Source organism: Phyllobates terribilis, unplaced genomic scaffold, assembly GCF_046119375.1.
Source record: "Phyllobates terribilis strain yellow unplaced genomic scaffold, ASM4611937v1 Scaffold_9__5_contigs__length_417890890, whole genome shotgun sequence".
Taxonomy (NCBI): domain Eukaryota; kingdom Metazoa; phylum Chordata; class Amphibia; order Anura; family Dendrobatidae; genus Phyllobates; species Phyllobates terribilis.
The window spans coordinates 341,543,730-341,563,887 of record NW_027362769.1 but is presented as its reverse complement, the minus strand read 5'-3'; the positions used below and the strand labels follow the sequence as shown (position 1 = coordinate 341,563,887).

The 20,158-nt window shown below is 45.4% G+C and overlaps 1 protein-coding gene across 2 annotated transcripts in view; it reads left to right on the top strand.

The window, feature by feature from the left end:
• The first annotated feature begins 12,330 nt into the window (after positions 1–12,330).
• ADAP1 (ArfGAP with dual PH domains 1) overlaps positions 12,331–20,158 on the top strand; it is a 163,734-nt gene continuing 155,906 nt past the window's right edge. Inside the window, exon 1 of one of the 2 annotated variants that reach the window (XM_073648046.1) lies at positions 12,331–12,693. Coding sequence is in view for 1 of the 2 variants with exons in the window: in XM_073648045.1 (XP_073504146.1) it covers positions 12,609–12,693 (85 nt within the window). In the remaining variant the exon portion in view is untranslated. The remainder of the gene's footprint in view (positions 12,694–20,158) is intronic. The other variant, XM_073648045.1, reaches the window with a different exon arrangement.

Sequence of the window (20,158 nt, the reverse complement as noted above, 5' to 3'; positions counted from 1 at the left end):
CATCAATAGATTTATTTCAGACTAAAACACTTTCGTGAGAAAAGTTTGATTTCATAGGAAACCATTATGTCGCATGAGTACATTCCCCATAATGGGACCATGAGCCATTTATAAAACTAGGGCTTCTTACATGGTTATGCTTTGATCCAATGGCGTAACATGAAGCTCGTGGCCCCCAATGCAAAATTTCCTCCAGGGGGCCCCCAACTATCATAGGTTTTTAATAGTAATAGTCATTTCTTATGGGCCAAAAGGACCTTTTGGGCCCCCTAAGCTCCAGGGCCAAGGTGCAATTGCAACTCTTACATCTATCGTAGTTATGACCCTGCTTTAGTCCTTCTCAGACAACAGGACCCGGGTACAGCTCCTTTTTTCGGCACCACATATAAACAGTTCTGGCTATAAATATTTTAGCAGTTATATGTACCAAATGTCCAGCTGGGGGTCTGTATGTAGGGGAGACAGGGCAAAAACTTGGGACAAGGATGAATCATCATCGCCACACAATAAAAGAAAAAAGAATAGATCTACCAGAAGCCAAGCATTTTTGTTCCATTGATCACCGCATCAAAGACATTAAATTACTGGTATTAAAAGGTAACTGCAAATCTCAGAGAGTCTCGGAATATAAACTCATGGTGACCATTGACACCTTCAGAGCAGGAATGAATGTGTCGCATGGATTTATGTCATTCTACATCAACTAAGGAATGTGCTCATCAGACCTGTGGGGTCATCACAGCCCTAGACCAAGTCACAGGACAATAAAACGTTCACACTCCTTATCTATTAACTGCTAAAATATTTATAGCCAGAACTGTTTATCTCTCCCATGATAATAGCTCTGCTTTCTGTCACCTGTCTCATCTATTGCATTATTTCTGTGTCCTATTGTGTATAAATCTTCAGATTTTGCGTTATACTAGCCTGATGAAGAGACCTGAGTAGTCTCGAAAGCTTGCAACTTGTTACCATTTTTTCATTTAGCCATTGAAAGGTATCAACCACTGAGGACTTTCAAATCTAAATATTTTTCTATCTACTGGCTAACACGGTACAAAAATATACTTTTTCCCTGTATTTATGTATATGGAAGGTGTCTGACGACTAAAAATTTGGTGTGGGTTGGTGTAACCGAGCACTAGCTGAATAGCTGAGTTTTTAAAAATCTGGTGTGGAAATTTTGAAATCCGCGGCATGTCAATTGTTTCTGCTAATTTTAATGGGAATTCACCCTTTGTGGAGCTGAGGACAAAATCTGCAACTAAGTTCGCATGGATATGAAAAATGTGCATGAAATTTGCTGTATGCTGGTTGCGTTGACATGGGAGGATTTCTCATCCTGATTTTCCAGGTGGGAAAACTGCAATTTATTGCAAAATGAGCAAAGTGGATGAGTGGGGTTGAGGCAAGGCTTGACTGGGACAAAAAAAAAACAGCCCTACCACAGAAACTGAGACAGCTGGCCTGTCCAGGCCTGGATTGAGATCAGTGCTCTATGCCAGGGTTCCCCAACTCCAGTCCTCAAGGCCCACCAACAGGCCATGTTTTCAGGATTTCCTTAGCATTACACAGGTGATAATTCCACCACCTGCACAGGCAATAATTCCACCCACTGTGTAATACTAAGGAAATCCAGAAAACATGATCTGTTGTTGGGCCTTGAGGACTGGAGTTGGGGAACACTGATCTATGCGGCCGGTCAAGTTCTTCCTCACTAAATTTCCCCAACCATGTATTTGGACACTGGGGCAGAGACATGGAGAACAGAATAGGGCCTTCCCCAATCTGTTCCAACAAAGTTGGACTCTTCAGTTTTCCAAAAGGTCTTGGTATGCCGCAGAATTAAGATTTCCTTCCACTGGAACTAAGAGGTCTCTGCCGATCCCTGATAAACAAGCCCATAACATTAACCCTCCTTCACCAAACTTTACAGTTAGCTCAAAGCAGTCCAGCTGGGAACGTTCACCTGGCATCTGCCAAACCCAGACTCGTCCATCAGGTGCCAGATAGAGAAGCATGGTTCGTTACCCCACAGAACATTTTTCCACTGCTTCGGAATCAAATGGCTGCTGCTTTATACCACTGCATTCGAGGTTTGGTGATGTATGGCTGCATGAAGCTCCTGGTGGGGCGCAGTGTTTGTGCTGATGTTAATACCAGAGTTGGCCTGGACTCCAGTTATGGAGTCAGCAGGGCGTTGGTTACTTTTCTGCCCTTTGCTCCTCCGCACTCGGTGATCCCATTCTGTAACGTCACGTGGTCTCCACTTCATGGCTGAGTGGCTGCGGTTCCTTCCACTTCTCAATAATATCACTCACAGATTTAGGAGGAAAGAAATATCATGAACGGACTTGTTACCCCGGTGGCCCTTATAGGACCGCGCTGGTATCAGTGAGCTCTTTACCACCAGCCATTCTGTCCCATGTTAGTAAAGGTAGACTGCATGGCGGGGGCCGGATCTTACACACCAGGGGCGGGGGCCCGGATGTTGTACACCAGGGGCAGTGTGACTGTATGATGCACCTGAATTCAATTCTGAAGATATGTCTCCAAATACTTCCATCCATATAATGTATGATTTCTGCTCAGTTTACGTCCAGTGTGGGTGCCCCTTGCTATTCTTAATAGACTTGGGGCTGAGCTGTGCTTTTGGTTTAGGATGAAATATTCAGAGAGGAAGGAAGGAAGCTGTAATTGCTAAGCTGCACGTAAGAGATAGATGTGTGAAAACTGTACTTTACATCTCAGGACACGTGTGAGGCCGCCCGTGCATGATCATATATGACACTTCCATGCGTGTCATTTTGGAAACATTGATAGCCAAGTGACAACTTCCATATGGAGTCCATATAAATGAATATAAAGTATGCTCCCGAGCTATGAAGGGACAAAAATCTCCTAACTAAAGTCAAAGGAGTCGGGGAAAAAAAGGGATTAGTTACTTGATTTGCTCTGAATGTCCCAAATCTGCTCAATGTATACAAGGCCTGAATATGTTAACATTTAGAAAATCCAAACAGCAGATAAAATAATCTGTCACTTGTTCCCAGCACAGATGTGTGTTATAATATGCCATTTCACAAGCCTACGACAGAAGATTGACCGTCGCTTTTAACCACAGCTCGATTCTACCTCCGATAAAATTGTAGGCTATCAGCCCAGGAGAGGTATCATATTAGGTTAGGTTCCCAGCAAAGAAGGTCGCCTTGTCGTTGGCTATTGGGCAGACATGAATTGGCCAATTTATGCTCGAAGTATCTTCTTTTTAACTTTTTTTCTAGAGCAGTAATGCAATTCCAATTTGATATACTGTATTTCATGTTTGCATGCTATAACATTACAGAGTGCAGCTTTAATTTGTTAGTTATATATAGAGTGGCTCTCTTAGCTTGCACCGGCTCACACTTGTTTTTCTGTTTGGAAGTGACGGTCAGTCTTTGATATTTGTATACGACAGAAGATTGAGCAGAAATATCAAAAATAAAAATTTCATATGATTATGGTTTAATTGAGTTCACAAATTGATGAGGAAAAGAAACTGATGATCGTACCCATACCCATTGATTAATAAAGGCCAAGAATATCAGTCATGGTCTGCATGAGTCATAATGCAGTAAAGGCACGTTCACACACACACACACACACAAAGAATTGTTCTGTATGTATAAAGCTGGTTTTAATCATTTGATATTCACTTTACTGAGCATGGACAACAATGTCTGGAGCAGCTGTAGGGTCTCCTCAACACCCTCATAGGACATCATGGTCCGTACTTGGATTACATGCGGATTTCCTTGCAGATTTTGCAGCAGTTTGCACCTGCTTATGGATAAGGGTGAAATCCATAGTGAAAATGCACAACATAAATTGATGTGCTGCGGATGTACAATCTGCCCCATAAGGCCACTTCTGTGATGATTGTATTTGTAGCGTGTGGATAAGATTTATGAGCCTGAAGAAGAGGTCGGTCTCACACGCAGCATTTTTCAGCATTTTTTAATGTGTTATCATTGGAATTTAAAACATTACAGCCAAATGTTACAGAAAATATCGGACAAGTCTGTACACAGAGTTTTTGTTGTTTTGTGGCTCTTTTTTTTTTTTTTTTTTACTTCCAAACACATCATACCACGTTTTCTGGTAAAAATGCTTGAAATTCTGTCGTAAATTGCTTTGAAAAGTTTCAAAATTGTTGAGTTGTACAAAAATTTTACTACTTTTGGCTTCACTACACTTTCTCCAAGCTCCGCCAAAATGGGGGCGACGGGGGCATGACGCCTCAGCTCGTCTAATTCTTGACGGACCGCGGCGTTCCTTATGCCAGAAATCTGAATCGAGTCCCTAAGATTTATGGCGAGGCACACAGAGGCGACAGCACTTGTCAGACATGTCTAATTTATTAAGAGGCGAGAGCCTCCCAATGAATCAGGAGCATCCGACTCAAGGCCACGTGCACACATTCAGTTTTTGGTGAGTTTTTTACCTCAGTATTTGTAAGCCAAAACCAAGAGTGGGTGATAAATACAGAGGTGGTGACGCGTTTCTATTATACTTTTCCTCTGATTGTTCCACTCCTGGTTTCGGCTTACAAATACTGAGGTAAAAAACTCACCAAAAACTGAATGTGTGAACATGGCCTAATACGTCTCTTCATCAATACCTTTGTGAAAATCACCGGTCTTGATGAATTGTGTATTTTTATAAATGTTCAAAAATGCCTTAGCTATCAAAACTGTCTAACAAGTAAGACTGTCTATGTTGCCCATAGCAACCAATCAGATCACAGCTTTAATTCTTTCTGAGCAGTTTAGGAAATGAAAGCTGAGCTATAATTGGTTGCTATGGGCTGCAAAGACTGCTACTTTTAGGCTATGTTCACATAGAATTTTTTGAGACAGAAACCACTTTATGAAACTCTCCTTTTTTGGGGAGTTTTGGGAGCAGTTTTTTTTTTTGTTCCTGAAGTGTTTTTGAAGAGTTTTGGAAGAATTGTTTTCCCCTTTTATTTTTGTCCCTTTTGATTGCACAGTGCCTAGTTTGAAGGATTTAGCTTCGAATAAATGACATGGGCTTTTTTTTTCTTTTCCAAACAGGAGTATTTCTGAGCCTTTTCTGGGGAAAAAAAAAAACAGTTTAAGGGTGCTTTGATGGAAATTGAGCATAAATTTTCCAAAATCTTCCACAAAACGCCTCGAAAATGGAGTTTCGACCCAGTTTTACAATAAAAAAAAACTCCGCAAAAAGACTCTGTGTGAATACATCCAAATTCTCATTTGGACAGTAAACTGGATTTCCCATAGAAATTTTTAGGAACAGTTTTCTAAGGACATGTGCACAAAACATCTTTTAGATGCCGGCGTACCACATCCTTCTTGAAGCAGAAGAAACTTCAGGAAAATGCAGGTGGTGTTTTTCCTGAACGGTCTTTTCTGATGTCCTTTCGGGCTCATGCACCCGACCGTAATGATCAGAGGAGTGCTAGCCGTCATTCATCCCCATGTTATTCTATGGGGCTGTTTTTTTCCTCGGACCGACTCGTCCCGAGGACAATATTGCTACATGTGTGATTTACTCCGATAATCAGATGTTTCTCACCCATTCTTGTCTATGGGTCCGGGAAAAACATCGGACCGCACTTGGATGACATCCGAGTGTGGTCTGATTTTCATGGACTGACAGAATGGAGAAGATGGAGAATTTTTTTTAATTCTCCTCATCCGAGAAAATCAGATCAGAGTGTGATTAACATAATCTGACTGATTTTCACGAATGAGATAAAATCGGTCATGTGACCCCCAGCCTTTGGGCGTCTTTTGCAGCGTTTTTTTTCTTTCTAAAATTCCATATATAGCATAGTACCAGAAGAATGGACCAGTCACTTCTTTTAGTTGCTTTACGGCTTTTAGAGGAGGACGGAAGCGGTTAAAAGAAGTGACGAAAGGCTGAACATATGAACAGCAAGTCGTTTTGACATTGCTGTGCATATGTTTATTCTTTTTGGCATTTTTTTCTCTAATAATATTCCATATATAACATAGTACCAGAAGAATGGACCGGTCACTTCTATTAGTTGCTTTACGGCTTTTAGAGGAGGACGGAAGCGGTTAAAAGAAGTGACGAAACGCTGAACTTATGAACAACAAGTCGTTTTGACATTGCTGGGTATATGTTCATTCTTTTTGGCATTTTTTAGCATTTTTTCAGATGGGTTCCAGGTAGAATTTGCCTGAAAAAGACGTTGTGTCCCTAAGCATTTTAGAAGCAGTTTTTAAGCATTTTGGAAAGGATCCGCTGCATAAAACTTTTTAAAAAAACTAAATGAGCATACCCTTAGGCTATGTGCACAAGACATAATTTAAACGTGAGTTCAGCCGCTGAGGTTTCCCTGTCAAAGCCGCTTCAGGAAAATGCTGGCAGTTTTCCTTTTGCGACTTTGCCCGTCGTTCTGCTGTCAGTTCCGTTGCACAAGCTGCCCGAAGAATAAACATGTTCCTTCTTTTAAAAATTTCAGGTTTCCCAACCGTAAAACAATTAAAAGAAGTGACAGAAGACAGAACACGTGCACAGCAATGCCGTTTTTACACTGCTGTGCATTATGTTGATCTTATGGAGTGCTTTATCAGGCGGATTCCGGGCAGAATGCACCTGAAAGACGTTGTGTGCACTTACCGCTAGACCTCATTCAGTCACGTTTTCACGTACTTGTTCTATACTTTTCACATCAGTACACATAACCATTATAGTCTATGCTGCTATACACGTGTTTTTTTAATTTTTCAATGAATGGTGCAGAGGTGCACATGTACGGCCACCACTGCATTCAGATGGGGCTCTTTAGAGTGCCATTAATTGGATCAGTGGGGGTACAAGTGGTCGGACTCCCACTGATCAGAAAGTTATCGCCTATACTATGGCTAGGGGATGACTTCTAAACATTGGAAAAACCCTTTAAAGGGAATCTTTCACCAGGTTTTTGCCACCTAATCTGAGAGCAGCATAATGTAGAGACAGAGACCCTGATTCCAGCAATGCGTCACTTACTAAGCTGCTTGCTGTAGTTTTGATAAAACCACTGTTTTATCATCAAGAGATTATCACTAAAGGACTAGTAAACCAGCTGCCATGTAGTCCTTCATATTAATGAGCTTTGTATAACCCCCCCCCCCACACTGATTGGTAGCTTTCTGCCTATGCACAGTGTACACAGAAAGTTACCAATCAGTGGTGTAGGCGGAGTTATACAGAGCTCAGCATTCAGAGAACTGATAGATCTGCAGCAGATAAAACAGTGATTTTATCAATATGACAGCAAGCAGCCCAGTAAGTGATACATGGGTGTACCCACCGTGGGGCAGGGTGGGAAGCTGCCCCCCCCCCAGAAGCAGGGACGCACACCGCCACTTCTTCGGCTGGGCCAGCACTGCAGCTGTTAACTTCCCTGTGCTGGCCCGGCCGCGTCACAGCTAGGAGACACGGCCCTGTGCACGGCCGTGTCTCCTAGCTGTGACGTCACGCAGTGCGCGCCCGGCCTGCACTGCTGCATCGGAGAGGAGCAAGAGGACTGGAGCCGGGGGATGGTGAGTGTGTGAGAGTGTGTGTGCGTGTGATTGAGTGAGTGTGTGTGTGTGCAGGCAGATATCATTGTGTAATGTTTGTTTATATGTATTTTTGTGCTTCAAATGTGTTTATGCGTGTATGTATATGTTTGTGTGTGCTTGACTGCGTGCGGCCTCCCACTGTCTCTGGGGGGGGCGCCATGCGGCCTCCCGCTGTGTATAGATGGCTACGTGCGGCCTCCCGCTGTGTATAGATGGCTACGTGCGGCCTTCTGCTGTGTATAGATGGCTACGTGCGGCCTCTTGCTGTGTATAGATGGCTACATGCGGCCTCCCTGCTATGTATAGATGGCTACGTGCGGCCTCCCTGCTGTGTATAGATGGCTACATGCGGCCTCCCGCTGTGTATAGATGGCTACATGCGGCCTCCCGCTGTGTATAGATGGCTACGTGTGGCCTCCTGCTGTGTATTTATGGCTATTTGTGGCCTCCTGCTGTGTATTGATGGCACCGTGCGGCCTCCCGCTGTGTATAGATGGCTATGTGCGGCCTCCCGCTGTGTATAGATGGCTATGTGCGGCCTCCCGCTGTGTATTGATGGCACCGTGCGGCCTCCCGCTGTGTATAGATGGTGCCGTGCGGCCTCCCGCTGTGTATAGATGGCACCGTGCGGCCTCCCGCTGTGTATAGATGGCACCGTGCGGCCTCCTGCTGTGTATAGATGGCACCGTGCGGCCTCCTGCTGTGTATAGATGGCACCGTGCGGCCTCCTGCTGTGTATAGATGGCTACGTGCGCCCTCCCGCTGTGTATAGATGGCTACGTGCGGCCTCCTGCTATGTATAGATGGCTACGTGTGCTCAATATTGAGTCATACAATTAATGTAAGGCTATGTGCCCACGATGCAGAAATGCGCAGGATTTTTTCCTGAGCGTTTCTGCATCTCCCTGGCAGAAACAAACGCATGCGTTTTCCTGCCATGGACATGCGGATGTGAAGCGTTCTTCACTTGCATTTCCGCATGCGAGTTGACAGGCGCTTTCCAAGCGATTTTAGCATCACTTGGAAAGTGCTTGACAACTTGGTCACACTATATAAATCCATCCATAGTGTGACCGTAAAAGAATGGTAAAAAATAAAAAATAAATATATACTTACCTTCTGATGGCCTGCCGACGTCATCGGTCGCGTGACCCGTCACATGACTAAATGACGTCACGGCAGGTCCTTTTCAGACCATCGTGAGCTGCCGGCAAGCCAGGACGCATCGGATAAAGACACCGGGGGCCATCAGAAGGTAAGTATAATATCTATTTTTTATTTTACTCTTTTTTTACAGGTTCTATGGTACCCGGGTCCGGAGGAGAGTCTCCTCTTCTCCAAACCCGGGTACCATCCGCACATTGAAATGCATGGATTCTGCATGTACAGATGCAGTGATGTGGATTCCATGTGTTCCAATGCAAGTCAATGGCGGCGAAAACGCCGCGCTTCCGCAAAATAATTGGTAATGCTGCGGATTTTTCCGCAATGATAATCCGCAGCGGAAATTTCCGCAGCATGTGCACAGCACATGCGGATTATCATTGGGGAACATGGCCGACCTTCTACCAAGCGTTTTTTTAAGCGTTTCTGCAGCGGAATTGCCGCTGTGGAAACGCTTAAAAGACGCATAGTGGGCACACAGCCTAAAAAAAATTATTATAATTAATATTGTGCCAAATTAATTTCACGTGAACTATCACATGATCTATCACAAGGGATCATGTGACATGTGACACATCAGGTGTGTTTGTGTGTCTGGGGGGGGCGGGGGCCCGTGCCTTCTAAACTGCCCGGGGCCTTTGCTACTCTTAATCCACCCCTGCACGCCGCACACACACTTAGATCACCGGCGGTCGCGGCCAGCAAAAGTTCCCTCTGCGGCCCGCCGCAGGTGACTGCTCTGCTCTGCACCCGGCGGCCGGAACTGCGCAGTGTCACTGCATGGGGTCCGGCCGGGATTACCTTTAACGCATGCTGAGTGACACAGCACGCCGCATGTCACCTGATCAGGGTCCTGACTCCTGAGGCGTGCTGACGTAGCACACTGCCTGCCTCCCCTGTTTCCTGTCTCTGAGAATCCCGCCGGAGCGGAGCGCTTGTCCTGTTACTGTGGGCCGGCTGCCAGTGACTGTGGCAGCCAGCCAGTGTAAATTACACAATACACTCACTCAATGTGTAATTATTGAAATTTGGAAGGGCCTGGGGCCTGGGCCTTGGGAGTAGGAACCGGACCTGGAGAAAGGACAGGTGGTTAATGCTGGGCCAGCTGGGGGGACGTTAATTATTATAGCAATAGCACTATTATATATAAATAAATAAAATATAAATAAAATCCCATACCCCGAGTGTCAGCGCCATTATCCCGCACCCTGAATGTCAGCATCATTATCCCGCACCACAAGTGTTAGCGTCATTATCCCGTACCCCGAGTGTCGGCGCCATTATCCTGCACCCCGAGTGTTGGCGTCTTTATCCTGTACCCCCAATAATGGCGCCATTATCCTGTACCCCCAGTGTCGGTGTCATTATCCTGTACCCCCAGTGTCGGTGTCATTATCCTGTACCCCGAGTGTCAGCGCCATTAATCCGTACCCCGAGAGTCAGCGCCATTATCCTGTACCCCGAGTGTCAGCACCATAAATCCTTACCCCGAGTGTCGGTGTCATTATCCTGTACCCGCAGTGTCGGTGTCATTATCCTGTACCCCCAGTGTCGGTGTCATTATCCTGTACCCCGAGTGTCAGTGCCATTAATCCGTACCCCGAGTGTCAGCGCCATTATCCTGGACCCCAAGTGTCAGCGCCATTAATCTGTACCCCGAGTGTCAGCGCCATTAATCCGTACCCCAAGTGTCGGTGTCATTATCCTGTACCCCCAGTGTCTGTGTCATTATCCTGTACCCCCAGTGTCTGTGTCATTATCCTGTACCCCGAGTGTCAGCGCCATTAATCCGTACCCCGAGTGTCAGTGCCATTATCCTGTACCCCGAGTGTCAGCGCCATTATCCTGTACCCCGAGTGTCAGCGCCATTAATCCGTACCCCGAGTGTCAGCGCCATTAATCCGTACCCCGAGTGTCAGCGCCATTAATCCGTACCCCGAGTGTTGGTGTCATTATCCTGTACCCCCAGTGTCGGTGTCATCCTGTACCTCCTGTATCGGTGTCATTATCCTGTACCCCGAGTGTCTGTGCCATTAATGCATACCCCGAGTGTCAGCGCCATTATCCTGTACCCCGAGTGTCAGCGCCATTATCCTGTACCCCGAGTGTCAGCGCCATTAATCCGTACCCCGAGTGTCAGCGCCATTAATCCGTACCCTGAGTGTTGGTGTCATTATCCTGTACCCCCAGTGTCGGTGTCATCCTGTACCCCCTGTGTCGGTGTCATTATCCTGTACCCCGAGTGTCAGTGCCATTAATGCGTACCCCGAGTGTCAGCGCCATTATCCTGTACCCCGAGTGTCAGCGCCATTATCCTGTACCCCGAGTGTCAGCGCCATTAATCCGTACCCCGAGTGTCGGTGTCATTATCCTGTACCCCCAATGTCGGTGTCATTATCCTGTACCCCCAATGTCGGTGTCATTATCCTGTACCCTGAGTGTCAGCGTCATTATTCTAGGCTATATGTAATTACACTACGGGGAGGCCTCTATATGTCATTACCTGGATTGGTGCTCTAAATGTAATTCTCCTGCTCCATCTTATACTCACCCTCCGGTGTCTTATCTGTTTCCAGCGTTGCACCTTTTTCGTTTTAAAATTTTACAACCTGAACGACCATGGCTTGCCCCCCCCTAGTTTTGATCCTGGGTACGCCCATGAAGTGATACAGTGCTGGAATCAGGGACTCTTCCCCTAAATTATGCTGTTCTCCGATTATTGGTCAAAATCTGATGATAGATTCCCTTTAAACCATGACCCTTGTACCCCATCCAGCCATTCCAAACATTGAATTGCAACTTGATTGCAGCCATCCCTAATTTCTGATAATCCGGAGCCACTGAGGTGCAGAAAGTTCTGGATTATGAGTGTGATATCGCCAGTAGGGTAGATTCACACTCTGCAGATTTTATATTTATAAATGATACAGTACCAGCTAAGTAGATGAGATTTCAATAAATCTCTTCTACACACTGCTGACATTTTTTTGGGGGGGGAGAACTGACCAAGATTTTAAAATCTGCAGCACGTCAATTTTTTATGCAAAATCAGTGTGGATTTCAGCCTCTGCAGTGCAAATTGTCGGATTGCTACTCCCAATAGGTGGCGCTGAAGAGACAATTTGCATATTTAATTTCCCAGAGGAGCATGCATGGCATTTAAGTCTCCTCATACTGCCATGTCACTCTCCACAAGGAGAAACCTCACCCCTTAGATCCCTTTGCATTGGAAATGGTTAAATCTGCACCAAAATCTGCAAGTAACATTTGTGGATTTTGCTGCAGATAAAATAATCTGCAGCAAAAACCCAAGGTGTGAACTTCCCATTATTATTATATAGTATTTATAAAGCTGGTGATTAGAAATGATTGCTATGTTCCAATGAATCTGTGCAGATTAGATTCAGACACAGCAGGGCAGCTCCCGGCTCCCTTTCTCCAGCCCTCCCATCACCATGTCCAGGCTAGGAAGTCCCAAGTCCATATATGGTAAAACCTATGACGTCAGCCTTTCTATTGTAGTACAGTAGTGAGATGAGGGAATGCCCGGCGCCTGCAGGTGGCGCCTCAGACACCAGGTGGCGCCCCCGAGCAGCTCATCTCCTCACGACTTTCTTAATATTTGGAGGAATGCGGAACCAGAAGTGTCCGTGTAAGGAGCCGAGTCCAGTTTGAATGAGAAGAAAGGAGGAGCCGGACGGACAGTGACAGACGAGAGCAGACGGACGTCCACCTGCAGCCATGAGGACTAGGTGAAGCCCCCTGCGGTAGCCCTGGTGTGTCAGTCTGTGGGGGAGGAGAGCAGAGACAGCAGCAGATAACGGCATCTCTGCGCTGTGCACCATGGCGGAAGAGAGGAACAGGAGAGCCCTGCTGGAGCTGGCCCGCAAGCCGGGGAACACGGTCTGTGCCGACTGCCGGGCTGCAGGTAACCGGGGTGGGGGCGAGACCACCAATGGAGGGGCACTGTCTCCTGCAAGACTTGTGCTTCTGCTGCTGCTGCAGAACATCTTTAGCAAGGGCAGACTGTCATGTAGGTTATGTATAGCTGCTCTGGATATGCTATGTCCTTCTGTATCTACAAGTCATAGACTGGCAGGTATTCAGACCTGAGGAAAAGTCCTGGATAAGAATAGACACATGCCAACCTATAGGTGATACCTGCGGAGAAGTCCTGGGAAAGTATGATGACATGCCAACCTATAGGTGATACCTGCGGAGAAGTCCTGGGAAAGTATGATGACATGCCAACCTATAGGTGATACCTGCGGAGAAGTCCTGGGAAAATATGGACACATGCCAGCCTATAGGTCACATAGGTGATACCTGCGGAGAAGTCCTGGGTAAGTATGATGACATGCCAGCCTATAGGTCACATAGGTGATACCTGCGGAGAAGTCCTGGGTAAGTATGGACACACGCCAACCTATAGGTGATACCTGCAAAGAAGTCCTGGGAAAGTATGATGACATGCCAGCCTATAGGTCACATAGGTGATACCTGCGGAGAAGTCCTGGGAAAGTATGGACACACGCCAACCTATAGGTCATATAAGTGATACCTGCGGAGACGTCCTGGGAAAGTATGATGACATGCCAACCTATAGGTCAGATAGGTGATACCTGCGGAGAAGTCCTGGGTAAGTATGGACACACGCCAACCTATAGGTCATATAAGTGATACCTGCGGAGACGTCCTGGGAAAGTATGATGACATGCCAGCCTATAGGTCACATAGGTGATACCTGCAGAGAAGTCCTGGGAAAGTATGATGACATGCTAGCCTATAGGTCACATAGGTAATACCTGCGGAGAAGTCCTGGGAAAGTATGATGACATGCCAGCCTATAGGTCACATAGGTAATACCTGCGGAGAAGTCCTGGGAAAGTATGATGACATGCCAGCCTATAGGTCACATAGGTGATACCTGCAGAGAAGTCCTGGGAAAGTATGATGACATGCCGGCCTATAGGTCACATAGGTGATACCTGCAGAGACGTCCTGGGTAAGTATGGACACACGCCAACCTATAGGTCATATAGGTGATACCTGCGGAGAAATCCTGGGAAAGTATGATGACATGCCAGCCTATAGGTCACATAGGTGATACCTGCAGATACGTCTTGGGTAAGTATGGACACATGCCAACCTATAAGTCATAAGCAGACGTATAGCTTATACCTGTGGAGAAGACCTGGGTAAGTCATAAGCGGGCATATAGGTTATACCTGTGGAGAAGTCCTGGGTAAGTACTGACGCATGCCAACCTATAAGTCATAAGCGGGCATATAGGTTATATCTGCGGAGATGGTATTGGCTACCATGTATCCTTTCCTGCAGATAAATCATAGGTTGGCATGCAGGTTATACCTGCGGAGATGATATAGGTTGGCATGTATCTATACTACGCTGCCATGTATCCATATACCTGCAGGGATATTATAGACTGGCATGTTTCTATACCTGCAGAGAAATAATAGGTTGGCATTTATTTACTCTTTTTAGGGAAGTCATCATATTTAACAATTCAAGATTAATATGTAGGTTATGCCTTCGGATATGGTATTAGCTGGTATGAAGCCATACTTACCTAGAAGGCATTGGCATGTACATTAGACCTGCGGAGAAGTCATAGGTTGGCATATAGGTTATACCTGAGGAGATTTGTATCCATATTATGCTGGAATGTGTCCATACCACCGGAGAAGGCGTAGGCTGGCATGTAATCTTACCTATAGAGAATTCATAGGCTGGTGTGTAGGTTATACCCCTGGGGATATTATTGACTGGCATGTATTTTTACCTGCGGAGAAGTTATAGGCTGGCATGTATTTTTACCTGCGGAGAAGTTATAGGCTGGCATGTATTCTTACCTGCGGAGAAGGCATAGGCTGGCATGTATTCTTATCTGCAGAGAACATATAGGCTGGCATGTATTCTTACCTGCGGGGGGAACTCATAGGCTTCCATGTATTCTTACCTGCGGGGGGAACTCATAGGCTGGCATGTATTCTTTCCTATAGAGAAGTCATAGGCTAGCATGTATTCTTACCTGCGGAGAACATATAGGCTGGCATGTATTCTTACCTATAGAGAAGTCATAGGCTGGAATGTATTCTTACCTGCGGAGAACATATAGGCTGGTATGTATTCTTACCTGTGGAGAACATATAGGCTGGTATGTATTCTTACCTGTGGAGAACATATAGGCTGGCATGTATTCTTACCTACACTGTGTTCCAAATTATTATGCAAATAATATTTTCTCATATTTTCCCAAATTACCTATATGAATTGCAGTCATTGTAATTTTCCAGTTAAATAACTATTAGAGTACAACTGAAAGGTTTTTGTACAAACTGCCTATGATAACAGTATATTTTTAAAAAAATAAAACACTCAAACTGCACTCAAAATGCATGTTCCAAATTATTATGCACAGCAGAGTTTTCAACCTTTTCATTTTAATAAAGAACAAAAAAATGGTCATTTTTGAAATTATAAGCAGTAGCAGGTTATTACAAACTGAAATCAAACAGTTTTCAACTCAAAACTTTATTCTAGGTGATGATACATTTGCACATAGGACCCTTTGTTCGAAAGGAGCTTCTGAACTCTCTCGTCCATTGAATTTGTCAGGTTTTGGATGGTTTCTGCTTTAATTGTTTTGCATGAGGACAGAATACCCTCCCAGAGCTGTTGCTTAGATGTGAACTGCCTCCCGCCATCATAGACACTCCTTTTGATGATGCTCCAGAGGTTCTCAATGGGGTTGAGGTCAGGGGAGCATTGGTGCCACACATTAAGTTTGTCCCCTTTTATGCCCATAGCAGTCAGAGATGCAGATGTGTTATGTGCAGCATGAGACGGGGCATTATCATGCATGAAATGATCTCGATGGTCCAGATGGATGGAGTGGAGGATGGCTGGTTGATGGACACCCCATGCAAACACGGCTACAGAACTAACCAGGAGGAGGTGGAGTAATGTTTTGGGCTGGAATCATGGGGAGAGAGATTGTCTGCCCTTTTAGGATCCCTGAAGTGGTAAAGATGAACTCCATAATGTATGTTGAGTTTCTCAAACAGCACTTCCTTCCATGGTTCAAGAAGAACCGTGCATTCCGCAGCAAGATCATTTTCATGCATGATAATGCCCCGTCTCATGCTGCACATAACACATCTGCATCTCTGGCTGCTATGGGCATAAAAGGGGACAAACTTATGGTGTGGCACCCATGCTCCCCTGACCTCAACCCATTGAGAACCTCTGGAGCATCATCAAAAGGAGTGTCTATGATGGCGGGAGGCAGTTCACATCTAAGCAACCGCTCTGGGAGGGTATTCTGTCCTCATGCAAAACAATTGGAAGCAGAAACCATCCAAAACCTGACAAATTCAATGGACGAGAGAGTTCAGAAGCTCCTTTCGAACAAGCGGTCCTATGTGCAAATGTAACATCACCTAGAATAAAGTTTTGAGTTGAAAACTGTTTGATTTCAGTTTGTAATAACCTGCTAATGCTTATAATTTCAAAAATGACCATTTTTTTGTTCTTTATTAAAATGAAAAGGTTGAAAACTCTGCTGTGCATAATAATTTGGAACATGCATTTTGAGTGCAGTTTGAGTGTTTTATTTTTTTAAAAATATACTGTTATCATAGGCAGTTTGTACAAAAACCTTTCAGTTGTACTCTAATAGTTATTTGACTGGAAAATTACAATGACTGCAATTCATATAGGTAATTTGGGAAAATCTGAGAAAATATTATTTGCATACTAATTTGGAACACAGTGTATAGAGAAGGCATAGGCTGGCATGTATTCTTACCTATAGAAAATTCATAGGCTGGCATGTATACTTACCTGCGGAGAAGTCATAGGCAGGCATGTATTCTTACCTGTGGAGAACATATAGGCTGGCATGTATTCTTACCTATTGATAAGGCATGGGCTGGCATGTATTCTTACCTATTGATAAGTCATAGGCTGGCATGTAATCTTACCTACAGAGAAGTCATAGGCTGGCATGTATTCTTACCAACGGAGAAGTGATATATTGGCATGTAGCTATACCAGCAGAAAAGTTTTTGGCTGGCATGTATGTATACCTACAGAAAACTAATAGGAATGCAGCTATACTTGCTGAGAAGTCATAGGCTGGCGTGTAGGTTATACCCCTGGGATATTATAGGCTGGCGTGTAGGTTATACCCCTGGGATATTATAGGCTGGCGTGTAGGTTATATCCCTGGGATATTATAGGCTGGCGTGTAGGTTATACCCCTGAGATATTATAGGCTGGCGTGTATGTTATACCCCTGGGATATTATAGGTTGGCGTGTAGGTTATACTCCTGGGATATTATAGGTTGGCGTGTAGGTTATATTCCTTGGATATTATAGGCTGGCGTGTAGGTTATACCCCTGGGGATATTATAGGCTGACGTGTAGGTTATACCCCTGCGGATATTATAGGCTTGCGTGTAGGTTATACCCCTGCGGATATTATAGGCTGGCGTGTAGGTTATACCCCTGCGGATATTATAGGCTGGCGTGTAGGTTATACCCCTGGGATATTATAGGCTGGCATGTAGGTTATACCCTTGGGATATTATAGGCTGTCGTGTAGGTTATACCCCTGGGGATATTATAGGCTGGCGTGTAGGTTATACCCCTGGGATATTATAGGCTGGCGTGTAGGTTATACCCCTGGGATATTATAGGCTGGCGTGTAGGTTATACCCCTGGGATATTATAGCCTGGCGTGTAGGTTATACCCCTGGGGATATTATAGGTTGGCGTGTAGGTTATATTCCTTGGATATTATAGGCTGGCGTGTAGGTTATACCCCTGGGGATATTATAGGCTGACGTGTAGGTTATACCCCTGCGGATATTATAGGCTGGCGTGTAGGTTATACCCCTGCGGATATTATAGGCTGGCGTGTAGGTTATATCCCTGCGGATATTATAGGCTGGCGTGTAGGTTATACCCCTGGGATATTATAGGCTGGCGTGTAGGTTATACCCTTGGGATATTATAGGCTGTCGTGTAGGTTATACCCCTGGGGATATTATAGGCTGGCGTGTAGGTTATACCCCTGGGATATTATAGGCTGGCGTGTAGGTTATACCCCTGGGATATTATAGGCTGGCGTGTAGGTTATACCCCTGGGATATTATAGCCTGGCGTGTAGGTTATACCCCTGGGGATATTATAGGTTGGCGTGTAGGTTATATCCCTGGGATATTATAGGCTGGCGTGTAGGTTACATCCCTGGGATATTATAAGCTGGCGTGTAGGTTATACCCGTGAGATATTATAGGCTGGCGTGTAGTTTATACCCCCGGGTGATATTATAGGTTGGCGTGTATGTTATACCCCTGGGGATATTATATCCTGGCATGTAGGTTATAGCCCTGGAATATTATAGGCTGGCATGTAGGTTATACCCCCTGATGATATTATAGGTTGGCGTGTAGGTTATACCCCTGGGATATTATAGGTTGGCGTGTAGGTTATACCTCTGGGATATTATAGGTTGGCGTGTAGGTTATATCCCTGGGATATTATAGGCTGGCGTGTAGGTTATTCCCCTGGGATATTATAGGTTGGCGTGTAGGTTATACCCCTGGGATATTATAGGTTGGCGTGTAGGTTATACCTCTGGGATATTATAGGTTGGCGTGTAGGTTATATCCCTGGGATATTATAGGCTGGCGTGTAGGTTATTCCCCTGGGATATTATAGGTTGGCGTGTAGGTTATACCCCTGGGATATTATAGGCTGGCGTGTAGGTTATACCCCTGGGATATTATAGGCTGGCGTGTAGGTTATACCCCTGGGATATTATAGGTTGGCGTGTTGGTTATTCCCCTGGGATATTATAGGTTGGTGTGTAGGTTATACCCCTGGGATATTATAGGCTGGCGTGTAGGTTATACCCCTGGGATATTATTGGTTGGCGTGTAGGTTATACCCCTGGGATATAGGTTATACCCCTGGGATATTATAGGCTGGCATACTATACCAGCAGGGAAGTCATAGGCTGGCAGATAAGTCTTTGATGTAGATGGAAGGTGACTCTACACCTACAGAGGGTCCCGGAGTTTCTTTCCACCTTCGTACATTGTCACGTCCTGTGTTATGTTAGTGACTGTGGATATCTGTCATCACTTGCTGCAGGCGACAGGATAGTGCCAGCTGTAGCTGGGGGCGATGGATAGCGGCAGGTTGCTTTCAGAGAGATGCCTCCCGTTGTCATGTATCAGGGCAGGGCACCTTGGTTTCATGCGTCTGTACACACTACAATGATGATGTGGTGGGAAATAATGGGGAACACTGTAAGGACCCGGCCTGTCACATTCGCTGCATGACGTCTAGCTGCTGGCTATTAGTGTAAGAAAGGACTTGAGGAGATCGAGCCGCTACTATGTCCAGACCTCACTTGAGGTGGCATTGGGTTAAAAAAAGGGCAACCAAAATCTATTACTCTTATGGACATCCCCTTTAAATCAGAGAAAACTTTGTATTTCTGGGATTAAAATTACCAGTTCACCTTTGACCAATTCAGATTAGCTTAGCACTCAGCATGGGGCCGGGGGCCCAGGGCCGGCTCCTGGTTTTTGTGGGCTCCGGGCGAAAGAGTCTCAGTGGGCCCCTTTAACACATACCACGATTCATGATGCACAGATACCGAAGAGAAATATATATATAGTACAATGCAAAGATTTCACTTCTTACATTACATGAGTGATATATATTGTAAATTCCACAATAGCTCAGAAACCAGCGAATCGCTCCACACAGTATACTGGCCCCCATAAAATGCTCCATACAAGAGACTTGCCCCCATAAAATGCTCCATACAGAATACTGGCCCCCATAAAATGCTCTATACAGGATACTGGTCCCCATATAACGCTCCATACAGGATACTGGCCCCCATATAACGCTCCATACAGGATACTGGCCCCCATATAATGCTCCATACAGAATACTGGACCCCATATAACGCTCCATACAGAATACTGGCCCCCATATAACGCTCCATACAGGATACTGGCCCCCATATAATGCTCCATACAGAATACTGGCCCCCATAAAATGATCCATACAGAATACTGGCCCCCATATAACGCTCCATACGGAATACTGGCCCCCCATATAACACTCCATACAGGATACTGGCCCCCATATAACGCTCCATACGGAATACTGGCCCCCATATAACGCTCCATACAGAATACTGGCCCCCGTATAACGCTCTATGCAGGATACTGGCCCCCATATAACGCTCCATACAGAATACTGGCCCCCATATAACGCTCCATGCAGGCTGTTCCCCACACATAATGCCCCACGCAGGCTGTTCCCCCCCCTTATAATGCCC